General features: G+C 35.2%; 1 protein-coding gene across 4 annotated transcripts; it reads left to right on the top strand.

Moving 5' to 3' along the window:
• Window positions 1-7,820: 7,820 nt before the first annotated feature.
• On the top strand, window positions 7,821-15,791 carry LOC125263506. 4 transcript variants are annotated; one of them, XM_048182500.1, is made up of 7 exons: window positions 7,821-8,068; window positions 8,595-8,903; window positions 10,960-11,307; window positions 12,699-13,034; window positions 13,460-13,804; window positions 14,857-14,969; window positions 15,143-15,791. In XM_048182500.1, exons 1-7 carry the CDS (start codon window positions 8,011-8,013, stop codon window positions 15,257-15,259), a joined length of 1,626 nt encoding a protein of 541 aa, XP_048038457.1. In that variant the 5' UTR covers window positions 7,821-8,010; the 3' UTR covers window positions 15,260-15,791. The 4 variants fall into 4 exon arrangements, with proteins under 4 accessions (XP_048038457.1, XP_048038460.1, XP_048038458.1 ...); XM_048182503.1 differs by lacking the exon at window positions 15,143-15,791 and adding an exon at window positions 14,156-14,196 and having other exon boundaries at window positions 7,822-8,068; window positions 14,590-14,968; XM_048182502.1 differs by lacking the exon at window positions 15,143-15,791 and adding an exon at window positions 14,156-14,196 and having other exon boundaries at window positions 7,823-8,068; window positions 14,857-14,970.
• The last annotated feature ends 5,291 nt before the right edge of the window (window positions 15,792-21,082 follow it).

The following is a 21,082-nucleotide window of genomic DNA, read 5'->3' as shown; positions in this document are numbered from 1 at the left end:
TTATTAACCATGTTGACTACAGAAGTTCTGATGGGTTTTGATGTTAATGTTTGGTTGAAAATGGTTTGTTCATAATCACCATCATTGTGATCAGTGTTTGCTTTAGTTAATCAGTTTGATTTGACATTTTAACATTATTTTTTTTCTCTGGCTGCTGTAATTTGTGCTTATAGTAAGAACAGCAACTGTGTTCAGATAATGTTGCCTGCTTGATGATAATAGAGGGATAATCATACAAAATGATAACACATGAAAAGAATAGACTCTGGATGACATTAGCAAATTAGACCACTAAATGAGGATTTTTTTTACACTGTTTATTCCAATCAAAATTTAATGTCTGTCAAAATATTGGAGCTTGACATCAAACAAACGTTGGGTTTAGACATCAACCCGATTATCATTTTCATCCCAAATTTAACATCTGGCATCTGTATTAGTTTGGAGTCCTACGTTTTCCTGACGTCACACTGATATACTGTGCCGCTGAGAAAGTATTTGTTAGAGTGATAGAGGCTCATTGAGTGCTTTTGAACCGAAGGCCAAAGTATCATAGTTATCCCATTGCTAAGAAGCTGATTTAGTAGACAGAACAATTAGTGACTCACCATAGACAGTAACAGTGAATTTATATTTGTCTCTCTTGCCCTTGATAGTCATTTCATAGAGTCCAGAGTCTGTGGTTCTGGGGTTTGTGATGGTCAGAGATCCAGTATGATTGTCCAGCTTCAGCCTGTTTCTGAATCTCCCATCAGGAACATCATCATAAGTGGAGAAGATTCCAGCCTCTTTATTGATTTCAGCTATACGACTCTCTGGATGTTCGAATGTCCATGATATCAGATCGTTCTCCTGTCGCTGAGTCTGTAGAGTGACAGTATCTCCCTCCGTCACTGATACTGACACCATTTTCACTGCATTTGAATTAACAAACACTGCAGAACAGAGGGAGTTTATCATCAGTAGCACATTTAAGTAAGAATAACTATACGATTTGGCTGTGGCTTTATAATTCAGAAACCCTTGAGGGCCATTTAGTGAACTGGAGCCAGCAACTTATTGTTCATGCTCTTGCTTTGTCTTACGTGTTTCAATAAGATTTAGGCTCTTCCCAGTTTGAAATTCTGAAGGGATATAAACTTTATGCATATTGCAGATACTTTGTACCATCAGATGGAAACAGCTGAGTGGTGTCCAGAACAAGACTTCCAATTTCATCATTTATATGCCAATAATATAATAGAAAACTAATGCACAGAACGTAGGATCAAACACAAACTATACAGATTTATAATTCTGGTAATTATAGAAATGCTTAGAACTTACCAACCAGATGCCAAAAGGACAAAGAGCAAAAAACAAGAGAGCAAAACATTTTATTCATCAGTTCAGAAAAAGGGAAATGTTTAAAAGTCCTGTAGAGACTGCTGAAGTGAAACTGCTTCAGTCTGTGTCTGTTGGGGGTTGTGCTTCCATTATATCCTTTTTGTTCTTCTTGCCTCATGCACTTCAGCATGTCATTACATTTGAAGCACGGAAATGACTCAAGTGATCTGAAGAAAACACACCATCTGAAGTTGCCCATTAGCCATTATAAGAATAGTTCTAATCTGAAACTTTCCAAACTGTTTTTCAAAGAGAAATGATGTAAGATTCCTGTTGCATTTCTAACTGTTATTTCTTTAGGATTTTAAGACTAATTTTTGCTTCCTCATTTTCAGTTTAAGCTGTTTGCAACTATCGTTAAGATGAACAGAGCAATGAACAATTTGAAGATGATGATGAAGAGCATTGTGAAGAGTTAGCTACTGCTGATGGCAGGAACAGGCAGAATTAGATCAACAGAGATTGTGAGATTATATGTGGGCCAGTAATTCAACATTTATTCGTCTGAAGATTACAGCAAAATAAAGTATGGCAATAAACACAAATAAACTGGACAAAATATACGGAACAAATCCTTGCCGGAGCCGTGACGCGCCGCGGACACGTGCAGTGTGGTGTGGGGGTGGCGCCGCGCAGTCGAGTACTTGCAGCTTTTGGTTTCTTTTGTCAGTGATGGGCATCGTCGTGTTAACAACTGCGGTCAAGTGGGCGTCTAGTCGTGTACTTACGGTATTGGTGCTGGAAACGGTCAAAATGGATTTAAAGACGGCGTTTCCTTGTATTTACCCCTAAAAAGGGCAAAATAGACACCAGAAAGGTTATTTATTTCTATTTTCCATCTTATTAGGACACAAATAAGTTTTGATTAAAAAACATGACCTTTATTTTTTGTTTTAATGATTGTATATAAGCTATAAATTAATTATTATACACAATTTATTGTTAATAAATGTTAATATTAATGTTAATTATGATAAATAATATATTTTTAATGTAATTTTAATTTTCTTAAATTTATATTTTTGATTTTAATGTTTTATATATTAGACATAAAATAGGCTACTATACATTATTTATTAATATAAAATAATGTTGATATATAACATTAAAAACAACATTATTTTTAAACATTTTTTATTAATATTAATGTTAATTATCATACTTAATTATTGTTATATTATTTTTCCAATTTATATTTTTGGTTATATATAAAAGGTGTCTAAAAATTCACATTAATATTAACATTATTTAATATTAATAAATAGTGTATAGTAATTAACCTAATATATATAAAAACATACAAATCAAACATATAAATTCAAGAAAATTAAAATTAATACATTATTTTTCATAATTAACATTCATTTTAACATTTGAAGACTTCAGATGCAAAAGCCATAAGTACCGTTTGAAATTTTCTTCTACAATAAGCATTTTTATCAAGCTGTATGTTTATGTTCAGTTATTTCACTTTAATGGCAATGAAAATGACCTATTAATTGCCATTAAAGTGGAATTACTGAACCTAAACATACAAGCCTGATAAAAATGCTTATTGTAGAAGAAAATTTCAGACGGCACTTAGAGGATTTGAAGTCTTCATTTATTAACAATAAAGTATGTATAATTAATTCATGTATAGCTTATATACAATCATTAAGGCGAGACACCCCAGGTGAATAGGGTAAAAAAATTAACTAATAGATATCACCATAATTCCCTAGCTGATTGATTGCATTAAAAATTACAAACATTTTTTTTTGTGTTACAAGTTTTCTAAAACCTTATGTTTAAATATGCAAATGAGGCATTATCTGATTAAATATGCGCTAATTTGCATACATTTCTAGAACAAAAATCTGAATATTGGATGACGTCAGGTTCAAAATTCTCATTTAATTTTTTGGACATATTAAATTCAAAGGTTTTTACAAAGGGAATTTTGGATATCTCTTTTTATCACTCCATAAATCAGAAATTACTATCAACAGCTAGAAAAAAAAAAAAAAAAAAAAAAAAAAAAATCACAATTTTTTTAGGAATAAAATGTTGTATAAAATCAGGCAAATTATATATCAACAAATCCTTCAGAAGATAGGAATAAAACTGTAAAGTTTGGTGTATGTAAGTTCTGATGAAGTGGAGATTTCTGACTCATTTGAGAAAACAGCCTTTACAGATATTTACTGTAATTGAAATCTATACACGCAAATAGATTTGACACTTAAAAGTGTAGTTTGGATATTTTCTTTCCACCAGTCTGAAAAAAAAAGCACTTTATGAAAAGCCAAAAAGCACAAAATCTCAAAATTGACAGGTGCCTGAAAAATCAGTGTTTTTGCCTGTAGTGTCTCCCCTTAAAACAGAAAATAAAGGTCATGTTTTTTAATCAAAACTTATTTGTGTCCTAATAAGATGGAAAATAGAAATGAATAACCTTTCTGATGTCTCTTTTGCCCTTTTTAGGGGTAAATACAAGGAAACGGCGTCTTTAAATCCATTTTGACCGTTGTTATGAAATATTCGGTGTCTGAGATTTTCGGTGACACTGGGAGGAGCTTACATGAATATTCACGAGTTTCCTGTTTTGAGTTAAAGCGCCACTGAAAGTGTTAGTGCACGCTCTTCGGCTTACATTAAAGGTAATTAGCATATGTTTCAGCGTTAAACGAAGTCAAGCTTATATTCTAACTGTTATTGATGCACACGATTTTATATATAAGATATATTGTATTATGTCGTGTCATGTGTTAGCTATGTTTGAAATGAACACAGCCAATGATTTGCCAGAGGTGTCGTTAGGATTCGCTAAACGAGCCAATAGCGTTTTAAGTAGCCTATTTTTGTTGTTTCTGTATTGAGTCTTTTAAGCATATAATTTTGAAAGTTTGCCAAAATGTATGGTAGCATAATAATATTAATTGTAAACTCCTGTGGTGAAGGCAGCAGTGAACTTTCCTAGTTTGCAGAAGCACTTCTAATCTGGGTAGACTTGAATTTCTATATATAATGTTTCAAAAATAAATTGCACACATGCAAGAAAACATGTTAATGTACTTTAAATATAGTTTATTTATTATCCAAATAGGCCACGTGAATTACGCATGTGATAACTAATATAATATCTATAGCCAATATTCTTTCATTCCCAAATGTGACTTTTGCCAGTAAATATCCTTGTACACCAGACAAAGCAGACACTTTTATTTTTCACTTTATTTTGAACATGACAGTGTATTAAAATTTTTAATAATACATGTTTGTTGTAATGTCATTTTATTATATATTTCAGATTGAATGTGTCAGTAGCAAAGGCTGGTATCACAAGAGCAGACCAAACTTTTATTTGTCTGGGATCCCAAGACCCTGTGTAAAGTGTGTTTAAATACAAGTGTTTTTGCTAATTAAATATGTCATATGTCGTGACTTCTTCTCAGTTGTGAATAAAATTCCAACACAGAATCAGTTGCTCTTTTTTATTCAAAGTGAAACTACTCTCATTATTTACTTTCATCTTTGATATTACAGATATGCAAATTACTACATGGTCTATTATTTTAGCAGCTTATTTAACATAAATAAAATTTTAATTGTTATGGAAAGCTTGTAGAATAGAACTAATACATTTCATTGTGAATATACTGCAGGTTTGATCATTTAGTTCCATATAGTTTCATATCACCACTGTGTTAAACTGAATCCTGATTCACAGTGCTTCATGTTTTTTCCACATTATTATTATTATTATTATTATTATTATTTTATTTTATTTTTTTTGTCAATGAAATGCATCATTTTGTGGGAAAAAAGATTGAGAATGTTTCCTAATAATATGAAAAAAAAAAAAATAACACTTAACTTTAGGATTTAATAAAGTCTCTTTAAAAATATTTACCAACTGAGCAAGCAATTAAGAAATGACAGAACAATCACAGTATGTATATATGTCTGATTATCCACATAACAATAATATTCCTCATACTTTTGCCAATTGTCTTCTCCATATAGTGAACGTGCTGCAGGGAAGCAAATATCACTGTCTCATGTTTCTATTCATAGCAAGCAGATTAACACACTTTACACAGGGTCTTGGGATCCCAGACAAATTAAAGGTCCCGTTCTTCGTGGTTTTTTGAAGCTTTGATTGTGTTTATAGTGTGCAATATAACATGTGTTCATGTTTCGCATATAAAAAAACACAGTATTTTTCACATAATTTACTTATCTGTATACCGCTGTTTCCACTGTCATAAAAACGGGCTGATGACTTCCTTGTTCTATGAAGTCCCTCCTTCAGAAATACGTAACGAGTTCTGATTGTGCCAGCGGTTCCTGTGTTGTGATTCGACAGCAGCTTAGCGCTCCTTGCCCGGAAAGGTCACGCCTCTTACCATAACGTGGAGATGCACGCGCTCAGTGTTATCGTAAACATGTCTTTAATTTTACCCTATCAATTTGAGCCGGAATCAGACCCGGAGAATATAGATGAAGAGGATCGAGTAGAACCTGTGCAAACACGTCTTTTACAGGATGTGTCACAATGGTAAGCTGTTTATTTACAGTAGGTAACGTTACATAGGCCTAAACATAGAACAATGATTCGCGTGGCTGCAGCTAAACCAGCATGTGGTTAAACAGTAAACAACAGATATAATCAACAAATAATTTAAACTGATCATAACAAACACCAACAATCGATGGTGTCCGGTTGAATTACTACACTTTTTAAAAGTTTTGGTCGGATATGTTTCAATTGCCATCTAGTTAACAAAGCTAAACAGCGTTGCCCTTTGTGTGATAAGTTACAGAAACTGTTAAACGCACCAACGTAAATAATAAAATGCACTTACCGGTTGTGGTCCACAAACAACGCCTTCTCCAGACAAAGAGGGAACTGCTCCATCTTTCAAAAAATAATCTTTGTGCGAATCCGGCATTAAACTGACTGAGATTGAGGAAGCTGTCCTCAGTAAAATGTGCTGCACATAGTTTAACATGTGGATTATAATTTTCGGGAACCGAGTTAAACATAAATTGTAACCACTGATTTCTAAGTACAGCGTCCCTGGGAAGGCCAAACAAAGGTGATTGGACTGCGGGATGAAAATAACAGCGTTTCGACGACATGGCGACAAACACACTTTACAAACGCAACTCTTGCTCTTCTCCGTGGGAGCGCAACAAAACCACGCCCCCTTTTTTGTGTATTCCTGTGGGCGGAGGTTAGTCAAAACACAGTTTTAGTGACGTCATTAAAGAAGGAAGTAGAGGGATGTAGTCCAAACTGGCCGTTCGTTGTAGGCTATTTCTGTTAAATAAAATATCTCGCTTGGCATTGAACTTTGAGCTTTAAAATTTTACAGATTTTATTTATACTCTAACAACAACATTACACACTAACTAAAGTTGGAAACATGGGATCACGAAGAATGGGACCTTTAAAGTTTGGTCTGCTCTTGTGATACCAGCCTTTGCTACTGACACATTCAATCTGAAATATATAATAAAATGACATTACAACAAACATGTAGTATTAAAATTTTTAATACACTGTCATGTTCAAAATAAAGTGAAAAATAAAAGTGTCTGCTTTGTCTGGTGTACAGGGATATTTACTGGCAAAAGTCATATTTGGGAATGAAAGAATATTGGCTATAGATATTACTGTATATTAGTTATCGCATGCATAATTCACCGTAGCCTATTTGGATAATAAATAAACTATATCAATTACATTAACATGTTTTCTTGCATGTGTGCAATTTATTTTTGAAACATTACATATAGAAATTCAAGTCTACCCAGATTAGAAGTGCTTCTGCAAACTAGGAAAGTTTACTGCTGCCTTCACCACAGGAGTTTACAATTAATATTATTATGCTACCATACATTTTGGCAAACTTTCAAAATTATATGCTTAAAAGACTCAATACAGAAACAACAAAAATAGGCTACTTAAAACGCTATTGGCTCGTTTAGCGAATCCTAACGACACCTCTGGCGAATCATTGGCTGTGTTCATTTCAAACATAGCTAACACATGACACGACATAATACAATATATCTTATATATAAAATCTTGTGCATCAATAACAGTTAGAATATAAGCTTGACATCGTTTAACGCTGAAACATATGCTAATTACCTTTAATGTAAGCCGAAGAGCGTGCACTAACACTTTCAGTGGCGCTTTAACTCAAAACAGGAAACTCGTGAATATTCATGTAAGCTCCTCCCAGTGTCACCGAAAATCTCAGACACCGAATATTTCATAACACCGTTTCCAGCACCCATACCGTAAGTACACGACTAGACGCACACAAAAAAAAAGAAAAAAAAAAAGTGCGGCGCGCCTGACCGCAGTTTAGGTGTGTTCGTCCTCGTAGAGCTCGTAATTACAGTTTGTAAGCTGGGAGTTTTCTGAAAGCTCCCACATGTACCACGTGGCTGCTGTACCACCTGACCGCTGTAGAGTCATAGGTGTTGATAGTGGTGCCATGGAAACGCATACTTCCTAAATCACGCGTTTCGTTTAAAGACATTTGGCCCCGTTCGCGTTCCATAAATACGAGGTGTCGTGAACTATGGTCGTGAAAGCTTCTGGATATCCACCATCCACACACTATGCCCCTCCACCAGAATGAAGTTCTTTTGCACATAGCGAGTGTTTTACTCGTGCAGGGTAAGACAGACTATTTCTTAAAATGTTTATCTCTCTTCCGGTCAGGAATTCCGGGCAGTTATTCATTTATTATTTCTCAATTATTCCCATTTTAAATGACTGCATCGTCATAGTTTTAGACAAAAATTCGCAAATATTAATTTATTGCACATTTATTGTAAAGTCTGAATTTATCAGAAGTCCGAATGTGCGAATATAAAACCAACTTCTGATAAATTCAGACTTTCCAATAAATGTGCAATAAATTAATGTTTGCAAATTTTAAGCAGCGACATGATATTGACAACCAACGATTGTCAACTTACAACATTTTTCACAGTCGATCAAAATAGGCAAGTATTGTTTTAATGGCATATTTACTTGTGAATGTCCACTGAATGTCCAATGTAGTGTGATTAACAAGGCTATTGAATACGGATGTCCGAATGTGAGAATATAAAACCAACTTTACCCAAGTTTTTATAGCTTGAGTTGTTTGATTTCTGAGCTTTTGACTTTACCTGTGATTTTAACTGTTTATCTCCAGGTGTGTCTGGTGTTGATACAATGTCAGTGTCAGTGAAGGAGGGAGATACAGTTACTTTATACGCTGATGTTAAACCAAACCAACAAGAAAAGATTATATGGTATTTTAAGGACACTTGTGTAGCTCAAATCACTGGAGATCTCAGCGAGATCTGTACAGATGTTCAGTGTAATGAGAGATTCAGAGACAGACTGAAGCTGGATCATCAGACTGGATCTCTGACCATCATGAAGACCAGAAACACAGACTCTGGAGATTATAAACTGAAGATCATCAACAGTGAAAAGACCTTCAATGTTTCTGTCCATGGTGAGTCATTTCATGAATGTTTAAAAGCATGGTATTTATCATTATCATCATCATTAATGTTTATTATATCTGTGACCATCACAGTTATTTATTCTCTACTTGTGTTCCAAGTAAATAGGTTGTTTCCTTAAAAAAATGTTTAAAGTGGAGTTTGCTTAAATATCACACTTTGCTTCTGAAAGATTTTATGATCAATGTAAAGTATGAGGCCCCTGGACCTAATGGAGAGACAGGGAATGGTCTCTGCCTTTTGTATTGCAAGTATGGAAGGGGTCCTCTTGGATCCCCCGGAAGGCATGGGGATCTGGCCTTCCTGGGGATATGACCATATTAGACTTGTTTTTCTATATGTATCACATTCCTATACCATGACTCATGAGCTATATGATTTATTCTCTCTCTCTCATTGGTTAAATCCATACTACACACTTTACTCTTTCTATATAATCTCTGACCCAGCTAAATAAAAATGAGACTTAATACTCTCCCTCAGCGCTGAGATTGTTAATTCAATTGCCAATTAAGGAGAACCTCGGGATTAATAATCTAACAGCTTCATACGCAGACCAGAATGATAGTTTTAACAGTTTTTGGATCATAAGAACGGCAGTGGTATTCTGGAGATTAACAATTTCTCATCAGATCATTTCTCATAATCTGTTTAGTTGCAGATTTATTTCATGTGGATTTGATGAGTGTAAGCATGATAAAAATGTGTTTAAAAGCAACAAATGTGGACAAATATTTTTGACTTGTTTGTATTTGTCTTTTAATATGATCTCAAAACTATATTTTTGCTCATTTAAAAAAAAAATTGTTTAGCAATGTGCATGTTTTCACATTTAATTGTGCATTGTGCTATGAATATTATGAATGTACATTTTTAGTGTCATATTAAGTCGTTAAATTTAAAATATCTGTGGCTATATACACTGATCAGGCATAATATTATGAGCACTGACAGGTTAGTGGATAGGATATATTAGGCAGCAAGTGAACATTTTGTCCACAAAGCTGATGTGTTAGAAGCAGGAAAAATGGGCAAGCGTAAGGATTTGAGTGAGTTTGACAAGGGCCAAATTGTGATGGCTAGACCAGTGGTGGCCTCCAAATTCCCCAGATCTCAATCCAATCGAGCATCTGTGGGATGTGCTGAACAAACAAATCTGATCCATGGAAGCTCCACCTCACAACTTACAGGACTTAAAGGTGATAAAGAGGAATTTTTCGTAGACTGAGAATCCAAAGACTGTTACTGAGTTTTTGAAATGAGCGCATGCGTAAGAACAGCCCTCCTCCTTCACAGCTCACTTCAAAGGAACGCCTCCCAAAACTCATAAACACGAGTATTGGAACACGAGTGTTTACCACCGGCATTCGCTGTGTCGTGTTTTTTAGGTTCATTATGTCGGACTCACCGCAGGTAACTCATAATCTGCAGTTGTTACTCCTGTCTCCTGACAAAAACATTGCATGTGGCGCCTGTGGAGTGTGGAAAGTTACTGGAGAGCGCAGCCGCGCTCGTCTCTCAAAAGGAACGTCACGGCAGTGACTGACAAGCCAGAGGGCCAATCCGCGCACATCTCTCACAAGGAACGTCACGGCAGTGATTGACAAGCCAGAGGGCCAATCGTTTACGCGATGATCGCGTAGACGATTGGCTGATGTTTTTAAGGCCCTACCTCATGCACAGATGATGTATATTAATATTATTACTTTCAGTGCACCTAATAAATAGTCTTATCAGTTAGTAAAGACAGTTTCAAGTAATATTGCAAAAATGTATAAAACAAAACCTTCTCTTTAGCACCTTTAAAGGATTTGCTGCTAACATCTTGGTGCAGATACCACAGCACACCTTCAGGGGTCTAGAGGAGTCCATGCCTCGACGGGTCAGGGCTGTTTTGGCAGCAAAAGGGGACCAACACAATATTAGGAAGGTGGCCATGATGTTATGCCTGATCGGTGTATAGAGACCAAATTGATTGTCTTGTTTTTCAGGAAATTAATACCCCCCCAAAAAAGATCCTTCAGTGGCTGTTGGTTTGTTTTTCAGGTGTTCCTGCACTAGAAGTGAAAACAAAGTCAGTGAAGGAGGGAGAATCTATCTCTTTAGATCCTGATGTGATAAAACACCCAAATGATTTGATCAAATGGCATTTTAATGACATTTACTTTACCAAAATAACTGGCGGTCATAGTAATATCTGTACAGAGGAACTGTTTGAACATCAGAATTCAGAGAACTCGGAATTCAGAGGTAGACTGAAGCTGGATCATCAGACTGGATCTCTGAACATCGCAAACACCAGGAAAACAGACTCTGGAGATTATCAACTGAAGATCAGCAGCAGCAGCAGCTTCTGTATCGGCAGCATTAGGAGCTTCAGTCTTATTGTCATTGGTGAGTGTAATTAAACTTAATCACTTCCAAACCTTCAGCCAAAGCACTTCTTCCTCTTATTTTCTGCATTTAACCTCTGCTCTGCTTGTTTTCTAAACTAACCTTCTAATAAACCTGCCATTGTGTGCTATGAATATTGTGAGAAATAACTTGGGATATACCTCATTTGAATGTTGCTTTAGATAAATGTGACTGCAGAATGAATGAATCATCTCAAAGTGACTCAAAGTGCTGAGAAAATAATTCAGATGCAGAGTGCATATTATGTGGTGTTTTGGGTGAGGATGAATCATCAGAAACAAAAGGTTGGGGGAGAATCTTTCAAACTAATTCAGTTTTAATTCTGTATATTAATGTAAAACAGCTTTAACAGCTGAAATAAGCATTCAGAAATATTCTGAATAACATGAAATGGATTTGAGTACTAATATGGTGTAAAATAACAATAAATTAATTTCTTCCTATCCCTTCAGAGGTTTAATAGTTAATCAGGGCATGAAAATATAATGATCACTGATACTTGTAAATCAACTGTTTTCATGCTGTTTGTTCGCATGTTACATTATGAATCCAGAAATATTTCTGTACAATCTTTATGATCTGAAGGAAAAAGATTTCACGGCACTGTCCTGTTTGTTTTTGTCCCACTGTCCCAGCAATGATTTATAATTATGTTGGCTTTACACATACTGATTTACTATTTTAAAGCTAGGGTGCGCAATTTCGTAGAGGCTAGCAATAGAAAAAAATTTTGAGAAATTATATTTTATTCATATGTTATGCTATGTCCTCTGTAGTGGACACCAGGACTAAGTGGTTTAAAAAATAAAATGACATGAAATGACATGTATAGGCAAAAACAATTGGATTTTTTTTAAATCACCTATTTAATTAATTTTTTTAGGCTTCAGGATTGTTTTTAACCAAACTTTGTATAAAGAAGATTCTCAACTATGTTATGAAAGATATAATGGAATTAAATGATATACCATTTTACTTTATGCAATATGTGGGTAAAATGGCCAATTCTGGGTTTTCCCATTCAATACAATGTATATATACACTGTATCTAATTTGCAAATTAATGTGTTCTTGGAGCAACAATTTTCATAAACCGGATGATCAGACCTCTGAAAACTCCCATAGACTTTCATTGAGTGAGTGTTTAAATGAACTCAAACTCCAACTGTCAAATTCTAATCTGTCTAGCCTAGCATCTAGCTTAAAATGTTAGCAGTGTGCTAAATCATGCTAGCAATGATTGTACACGTTAGCAATGTGTTAAATCATGCCTGCAATGTAAAACATGTTAGCAGTATGTCAAAAGATGTTAGAATTTTAACAAAAGTTTGTCATCAACTTATCTAGTTCACTGTTCATTTCTTCTTCAGGTGTTTCCTGTGTTGAGACCGTTGTGTCAGTGATGGAGGGAGATTCAGTGTCAGTGGTTGAGGGAGATTCAGTCACTCTACACACTGGTGTTCAAACAAGGCATCAAGACAGAATTAGATGGTATTTTAATGACATTCGCATCGCTCAAATCAATAGAGATCAGAGTAAGATCTGTACAGATGTTCAGTGTAATGAAGGTAATGAGAGATTCAGAGACAGACTGAAGCTGGATCATCAGACTGGATCTCTGACCATCACTAACATCACAAACTCAGACTCTGGACTTTATGAACTCATCAATGACAGAACCCAGACCTTCAATGTTACTGTTCATGGTAAGTCATTTAATTTAAAAAAAAAAATGTTTAAAGTCAGGTTATGCACATTTAAAAAACAATGTATTTATGGTATAAAACAAAATATCAAATTATTTTTAATCACAATTAAAATTTCCCCCAAATTCCCCCAAACATCAAACACACTAACATAAAAGTGACTGTAGAACTAAATATTTTTTAGTTTTGTTTTCTCATACAATCTATGATCATTTGTTTTAATACATCTATTATTTCATACTCATTGTTTTTTGGTTCACTGGGAATGTAAAGTACAAGAGGATTTGATGTAAAATTAGTATGAACAATGTGTTTATAAGCATAAAACTATTTTTGCATTGAAGCACATGCAATCTATTTCATTTTTACAGTTCTTTCATGATTCAGCAAACATATCCTACAGCAGATGTTTATTTGTGTTTCAGATGTTCCTGTTGAAGAAAAAATGAAGACAATGGCAGTGAAGGAGGGAGAATCTCTCACTTTAGATCCTGGTGTAAAAAAACACCCAAATGATGTGATGACGTGGTATTTTAATGACACTTGCATCGCTAAAATCACTGGAGATCAGAATCAGATCTGTACAGATGATCAATGTGAACATGCTGATGGAAGATTCAAAGACAGACCGAAGCTGGACAATCAGACTGGATCTCTGACCATCATGAACACCAGAACCACAGACTCTGGACTCTATAAACTGGAGATAAACCGCAGCATCGGCAGCATCAGCATCAGCAGCTTTAAGAGCTTCAGCATTGCTGTCATTGGTTGAGTATTATTTAATTTATATTGTGCATTTTTTGAGGAATTTACAGTTTTTCTCAGTCGCTTTGGTACATTTCTCAGATCACAACTGAAATTCTCAAAACTACTTGTTCAACCTCCACATCATCTAGTCACTTGTGCATATCATAAAAGCAATTCTCATTCTTTTGAGCAAGTTACAGGCTTTTGTAGGTAACCCAATATGTGGTACTGTTTGTATGATTTGCAAATTTTAAGAATGATTCGTGAAATGTACCAAAGGGACTGAGAAAAACTGTAAAGGGTCCCAATCATGCTTTTTTGAATATTCTCTTTCATGCAGTTTGTAACATTGCTGTTTGTCAATGTTAAAGGTCTGCAAAGTGTCAAGGATCACAGTTCATGACAAATAAAGGTATTGTGTTATAAACTTGTTACCTTGTTAGCCCTTATGTATTTGTAGCCTTTAAGAACCCAACTTTGCAGTAATGGTCATCGAGGGTTGCTTTGTGAGTTTTGGGATTTTGCAAGCTCCTGCCACATATACCATCAGCCTGTACCATCCTGGCCACTGGATCCATGTCTGAGTGAATGAGACTGGCATCCAGTGTGGCAAATCCATGGCTATGGAGGCCATCTCTGAACCCTCTGTACCCCATTTTGACTTAGTTATGGCCACAGAGTCCGACCATGAACTCTTTGTCTGCCCTGTTTCGGCCATGGAGGCAGTCGCTGAATTCTCTGTGCCCCATTTTGGCTCAGTTACGGCCACAGAGGCAAACTGTAAAGTTTGTCTCCTCTGTCACAGCTATGGTGGCCGGCCTCCGCCACGGTCCCCTGACCCTTTGTGGTCTTCGGCTCCATCATGGTGGTCTCCAGCTCCACCGGTTTCACCGTGCCCACCTGTCCTGCCGGCTCCACCCTGGATCCTTGCTCCGTCTCAGTCTCCAATGCAGAGTTTCTCAAGTTTTCAGATAGAATGCCAAAGCATTGAAATATATATTTTTATTATATATTTTTTCATAACTGTCAGTCAATCTCTAGTGATTATGTATGTCTGTCTTTATTGTTACAGAATCTGGTCGGCCTATATGTGCTGGTGTTGGTGTTGCTCTGCTGGTTTCTACAGCTGTAACTGCTGGTGTGATTTACTGCCGCCGCAATAACTCTACCCAACCAGGACAGAATGCAAGTATCTCATACATACATACAGCAGATTATATAGAAATATGAGATTTTAAATCAGTTCACATGCACAAAACTAATTCACATATATAAAATAAAACAACAGGGGCCAGATTTACTAAGAGCTCAGTATTGTTCATTTCATTTATTTTCTGTGAATCTGTGTTTTCTTACAGGAGCATCATGTTGAATACTCGTCCACTAATACGGCTGAAACTGCATTGATGACTGTTGCCAAAGAATCACCCACTAATCAGATTGAGACTGTGGCTGCTAGTGAGACATCACATTAATTTTTATTTTGATACTTTCAAAATATGAAAAGTTACCTTAACACCAAACTCAACTAATTCAAATTCAAACTAGTTTTTTTGGAACTCATTCTTTAGTTGTTTAAATTAAAGCATGTATCCTATATACAGTATATATATATATATATATATATATATATATATATATATATTATTTTTTTATTTTTATGGAAATACACTATCAGCAATAGAATAGTGAGTGCTTAAAGCTGCAGTCCATAACTTTTTTTGGTTAAAAATGATCCAAAATCGATTTTTGAGCAAGTACATAACCAGCCAGTGTTAAAAATTATCTCCTTATCTTAGTTCGATTCACAACGGTAAGCTTGTAATAATGTCTACTAATTCAGGTGGTACTTGGGTTTCCAAGAGAAATTCAAGCATCCCACCGTTTGTCTTTGCGTCATTACATCTTTACGAAGGAGTCCCAGCTAGGCTATATCATGTGAGGATGCTGCAGGCGGCGGATCATTTATAGCCTTTTCTCACAGCAGCTGGAATAATTAAACTTATAATTTTAATGGCGGATTGTATGGTATGACAAATTAACATTAGAGATTAGACTGTACAGAAATTGAAATCTACAGGTAACGCTAATACACACTAAATATGCATAGTCACGCAATGCTGATGCAGAACAAAAGTGGCAGATTTGTTACTTGTTCAGATGACATTTTTTGGTGAAAAATCTTATTTTGGTCATATGTCCAAGACATACAATCTGTGATTCTGAAGTACAGTATCTACACCAATGCGGTGACTGACAGCAAACATTAGATTCATCCGCGCTGAGGAGTCGTGCCGATGCACAACCCACGTAAAGATGATAATTCCACAAATAACTGCAGTTGCAGGTTTCAAACAGAGATGACGACAAAGAGGCAAAACTTATGGACTGCAGCTTTAATGTTAGAGGATTATTAAAGCTGCTAAAGAAAATGGTTTTAAAGCTGCTAAAGGATTTTGTGTGTGTGTGTTTTTACATACTTTATGACCAAGAAGTGTATTTTACAACTCTCACACAGCATCATACAGCAATACACAAGCACACAGATCATGTGCACAAATATGTAAATCTTCACTACAGATGCTGTGGGATTTGTTACTGGCATTGTTGCCATCACTGGAAAAGACTGATAAAGAGGTCATATGATGCCAATTTAAAAGTTATTTTGTTTATTGGGTGTACTAGAATAGGTTAACATGCTTTAATGATTTAATAATTATTTTTTTTTTTTTATTTGTGTAGTATGCGTTATTGTAGTACCTTTATTCCCAGTCTAAAGCGCTCCAGTTTCTACAAAGCCCCTCCTTCTGAAAAGCTCCGAGTGCTCTGATTGGTCAAACTCCTCATGCGTGTGTCGGAAATGTAACACCCCTTATCATAAACACGAGCTTCAGCTTCCAAGACAACTGTAAACACTCCGTTAATCCGTAAAATGCACTACACAAGCTAACGTTTAAGACTATGAGCTTGTATACATGCACAACAGATCGTATGTGTGCAGAATTATTAGGTTCATTTTCTGATCATATTTTTTTTCCAAGCACATTTTACCAATTCCAATCCACATCAATCTTAATGACTACTATTAATATTGTTTTTAATCATTTATAAGTGATATATAATTGTTCATGAAGGCTGGAAATGAAAAATGCCTTATATTCAGGTGTGCAGAATGAGCCATTACAGGCAAAATGAGCCAAAAAAGAGATTTAACTCTGACTGAAAAGTCAAAAATTATTAAATACTCATGAGAAGGACGCAATACTAATGCAATACTAGAAATTGCAAAGTTAAAGCATGACCAGTGGACAGCAAAATGCTCAGCAAAATGGGTCAGCGGGGTCATACAAAAACAGGTGGACAAGAAAAGACACATGTTAACTGCAAAATAATTAAGAATTATGAACAATTATATATCATTTATAAATGATTAAAAACAATATTAATAGTAGTTATTAAGATTGATGTGGATTGGAATTGGTAAAATGTGCTTGGAAAAAAAATGTGATCAGAAAATCAACTTGCCTAATAATTCTGCACACAGTGTAAATAAAAAGAAAAAAATAAATAGAATCATTTGACCTCTTTAGGATGCACCTCTTTAGTGCAATTGCTCTGCTAGTGAGTTTCTTATGAATAAGTGAATGCAGATGAGCAGTTCACGTGAAAAATTTTGTTATCAGAATAGTATGTGCACACTGTACGTGCACTACCTGATTTTTGTAACCGTGCATTGAATGTGTGCGTAAGGATTAACGTCTTCATATCTCTGTTCTACAGTGGCATGCGCAGACCTCCGTGGGGGCAGGGGCGAAATCGCATTTAGGGTTTGGGGTCCCCTTTGGTAGAAATTGTGTGCTGTGGGGCATTGCGACACGACCAAAAAGGGCACTTTCATGATTAAAGGGGCAGGGGCTCGAATCCCACCCCCGCTTACCTGTGCATGCCACTGCTGTTCTATATATTGTCTTTGTTGAAATGTGCAAAAAGAAAGAGTTACATTCAGTATTCTTGAAATTGTGAGGGAAAAATGTGATTTCATAAGGTGCTGCCATGTTCTTTCTTTTATTTGACATCCTTTGTTACGGTTCTTGGCCAGTCTGGTCTCTACTGTCTTGTTCATGGAGACATTCAGACAAGAGTTTAGTAGAGCAAGAACAATTTTTATGTTAAAATAATGTTTTCAGGTGCCGTTAATACAGCAATTGTACATTTTTGTTTTTGTCAATTATTTTGAGCTTAAGTGATAACAGATATTATTATTATTACTATTATTGTCATGTTTTCAGTGTCAGTGCTAAAATACTGTAACATGCCAAACTTCTCACAAAAGCCTTACTGTACTATGAATCTTACACGATGTAAATCAGTAAGAACAGGACATGGATGCTTGCCTTTTACTAACACTAATGTTTCCATAAGCTATTGCTTTTTTAATATTGTAAATGATCAGTCTATATAAGCAGTTGTGATTGTGCGGTATAAAAAGTCACTTCCAATCTGAGTGAAAAATAAGACATTTTTTAAATGCCTTACAGTTGAACCCACATAAAACACTTCTGATCACATCTGATAAGTGCTAATAAATCAGATCTGATTCTCTCATAATGGCTTGAATCTGTGTTTGCTTACCACTAAATTATTTTTGCATATTATCAGGAATAACTGAGCTAAGCTAACATTGAGTCATGATTTGATTTGAATGATCATGTCTCCTGTATGCACTCAAATGTGATGCACTAAACTTTAAATTCTTGGAAATGTGAGTTCCTGGTTATGACACTCTAGTACAGTATGCAGACTGCTTGATGTATTCATGAAATACCAGTGCCTGTTTTTAACCTATAAAAATGTACCTGGCACACAGCAACAGTTTTACAGGTTTATGTGCTATAAGAAATGACTATCATCAAAAAAGCAATTAGAACAATTCTGAAAAACCACACTCTTTGAAGAACATCCCACATTGAATTATGATTAGTAGAAACAATGCCTTGCTTAGCAATGCTGTAATCTTCTTGCTCCTGTGGGAATGTGTCACATCCGTGTGGTCATTATGATTAGGTTTAATTTCTGAGCGGTGTGTTGCATTGGAGTTCAAAGCAACCATAATGTCTAAGCTATTCATAAGCCATTCAGTCATGTAACAGCCATGTAACTGCAGCACAGGCCTGTCATTTTTCCATCTTAAAAGCAAAAATATGTAAACAAGATGCAAGTTTTGTGCACTAGTAATCTATAATACAGCACCTGCAGTGATTTTGAATCTCTAAAAACTGATTTTTTTAAAAAGCTAACGTGAAAAACATAGGGTGGTTATCTGCACCAATAAGGATTAAAATAAGCAAAGTTTAACTTTTATTTTAAATCGAGTTGTGTTGCACCACTTAATTTTAAACAGATTAACTATGCAGAAAGACTAAATTAAAGGGCTGATCAAGCAGCACAGGTGGAGGATGAACCGACACCAGGCTAAAGAATCAACCCACCCTTAAAATACATTAATGTACTTAAAGAGTAATATTAAATTATTAAATTCAGTTTAACCGTTTTTGATGATGCATAGCCTACTATATACAGGCGAGCAGATGAGCCCAGAATATGAAAGCAATGCGTTTACTTTATAATAGTTTTCAATGGGAAAGAAAGGCTTAACGAGAAACCTTGTGTTGCATTAATATTCTGTGTTCATTTGTTTGCCTGTAAAAAGTATGCATTGTCAATTTGGTCTTACTACTTTAGATCCTACTACAAACTTGGTAAAAAATGACTGGCGTTCAATGGAAAGCCCTTTTTTTTCCCGCCAGAGCGGGACGTCGTGAGGTCGTGACGTCACGTGAAAACTATCAATTAAATGGAAGAATCTTTGGAGAGAGAAATGCATCAGTGGATAGAAGATTACACTGCACATTGAATAAGCAAATAAACAAGCAGAAATAGTTTGTCAAAACACAAAAGTCTCCTAGCAACCGCATCAGGCCCAGCTAAAGCTTTAAGATACAAGGTGGGCTGGAGTTATTTCTTTAACTAGATCCATTTAATATTATTTTTTCCTGATAACAAATTTTGCATCACCAGATTTTATAACAAAAGTTGCAGGTTTTGAAAGGGACTGTTTGTAACACTAATATAGTATTTTTTAGAAGCATAAAACATTTGTTTTATGTTTCTAGCTTCCTGCTCATTTTATAATATTCTGTCACAAATGTTTCAAAATTAATCTTCCATGTCTATTATTAATATTAAAATTAATTATGAATAATTATGATCTTTAACCACTTTGTTGGGGGCAGGGATTAAAATGGGGGGGGGGGGGCTTTTTTTTTTTTTTTTTTTTTCTGGCAGAATGTAATAATAAAATTGGAATGGTTAACTGGTTAATTTTGTTCAGTTTCTATGAACAAGCAGATTTCTATGTAATTTTGATTTCCGTGATCTACATTGTGCTTTTAAGATGTTTGAAGGACAAAAAATTGATAACAATAGATTTAAAAGCTGTCAGTGGGCAGTATAACTTAATTATCAATGCCTGTTCTTCTCATATTGTAATTTTCTTTTCTTTTTCTCTGAAGCTGAGCTTTGACTGATAGCCTTTTCAATTTCATCTGTCAGTGAAGTAAACAAAGTCAGCTGATATGTTTTATGAATTATTTTCTTAGTTAAGTGAATTTACTGAAGGCTACCAGGAAAGCAAGGCAGTTGTTTATTAAATTCATTCACAATATGCATGTTCATAATTCTTATGCCTAATAATATTTAGAAATCGACAGTTACGAATTACCTTACAATTGCGTAAATTAGCCTATATATTTTCAGTTAAAAATGGTGAACATAAAGCCTACTTGATTTGGTTGATCATCATCTCAAACATAAGGCACAACATGAGTCAAAGTCCTTATCTGATTTGTTAGTTGGATGGGTGAAAACTTTCTTCAGTTAAATGAAAGCAATGAAAAGTCATTCCATTTGGTACGTGGTCTGACTCCCAGTTTAGGTCCTCTGCAAGCAAAGATCCACACTTATGGAAAGAACCTGGGTGTTGTTGTTGACTCAGAGTTAAAATTCGACAAGCAAATAAACTCTGTTGTTAGGGGTTTACGGAAATTGAAATCTTTTCTATCTTTTGGTGACATAGAGACAGTTATTCATGCCTTCATTTCAACAAGGTTTGATTACTGTAATGCTTTATATGCTGGTATTAACCAGGTTTTCCCTATCACGTTTGCAACTTAGTTAAAAATGCTGCAGCTCGCCTTTTGACGGGAAAGAAAAAACGTGAGCACATCACCCCTATCTTG

Source organism: Megalobrama amblycephala, linkage group LG2, assembly GCF_018812025.1.
Source record: "Megalobrama amblycephala isolate DHTTF-2021 linkage group LG2, ASM1881202v1, whole genome shotgun sequence".
Lineage (NCBI taxonomy): Eukaryota > Metazoa > Chordata > Actinopteri > Cypriniformes > Xenocyprididae > Megalobrama > Megalobrama amblycephala.
Note: the sequence above shows the minus strand (reverse complement) of the source record. Positions and strands in the feature narration are given on the sequence as shown.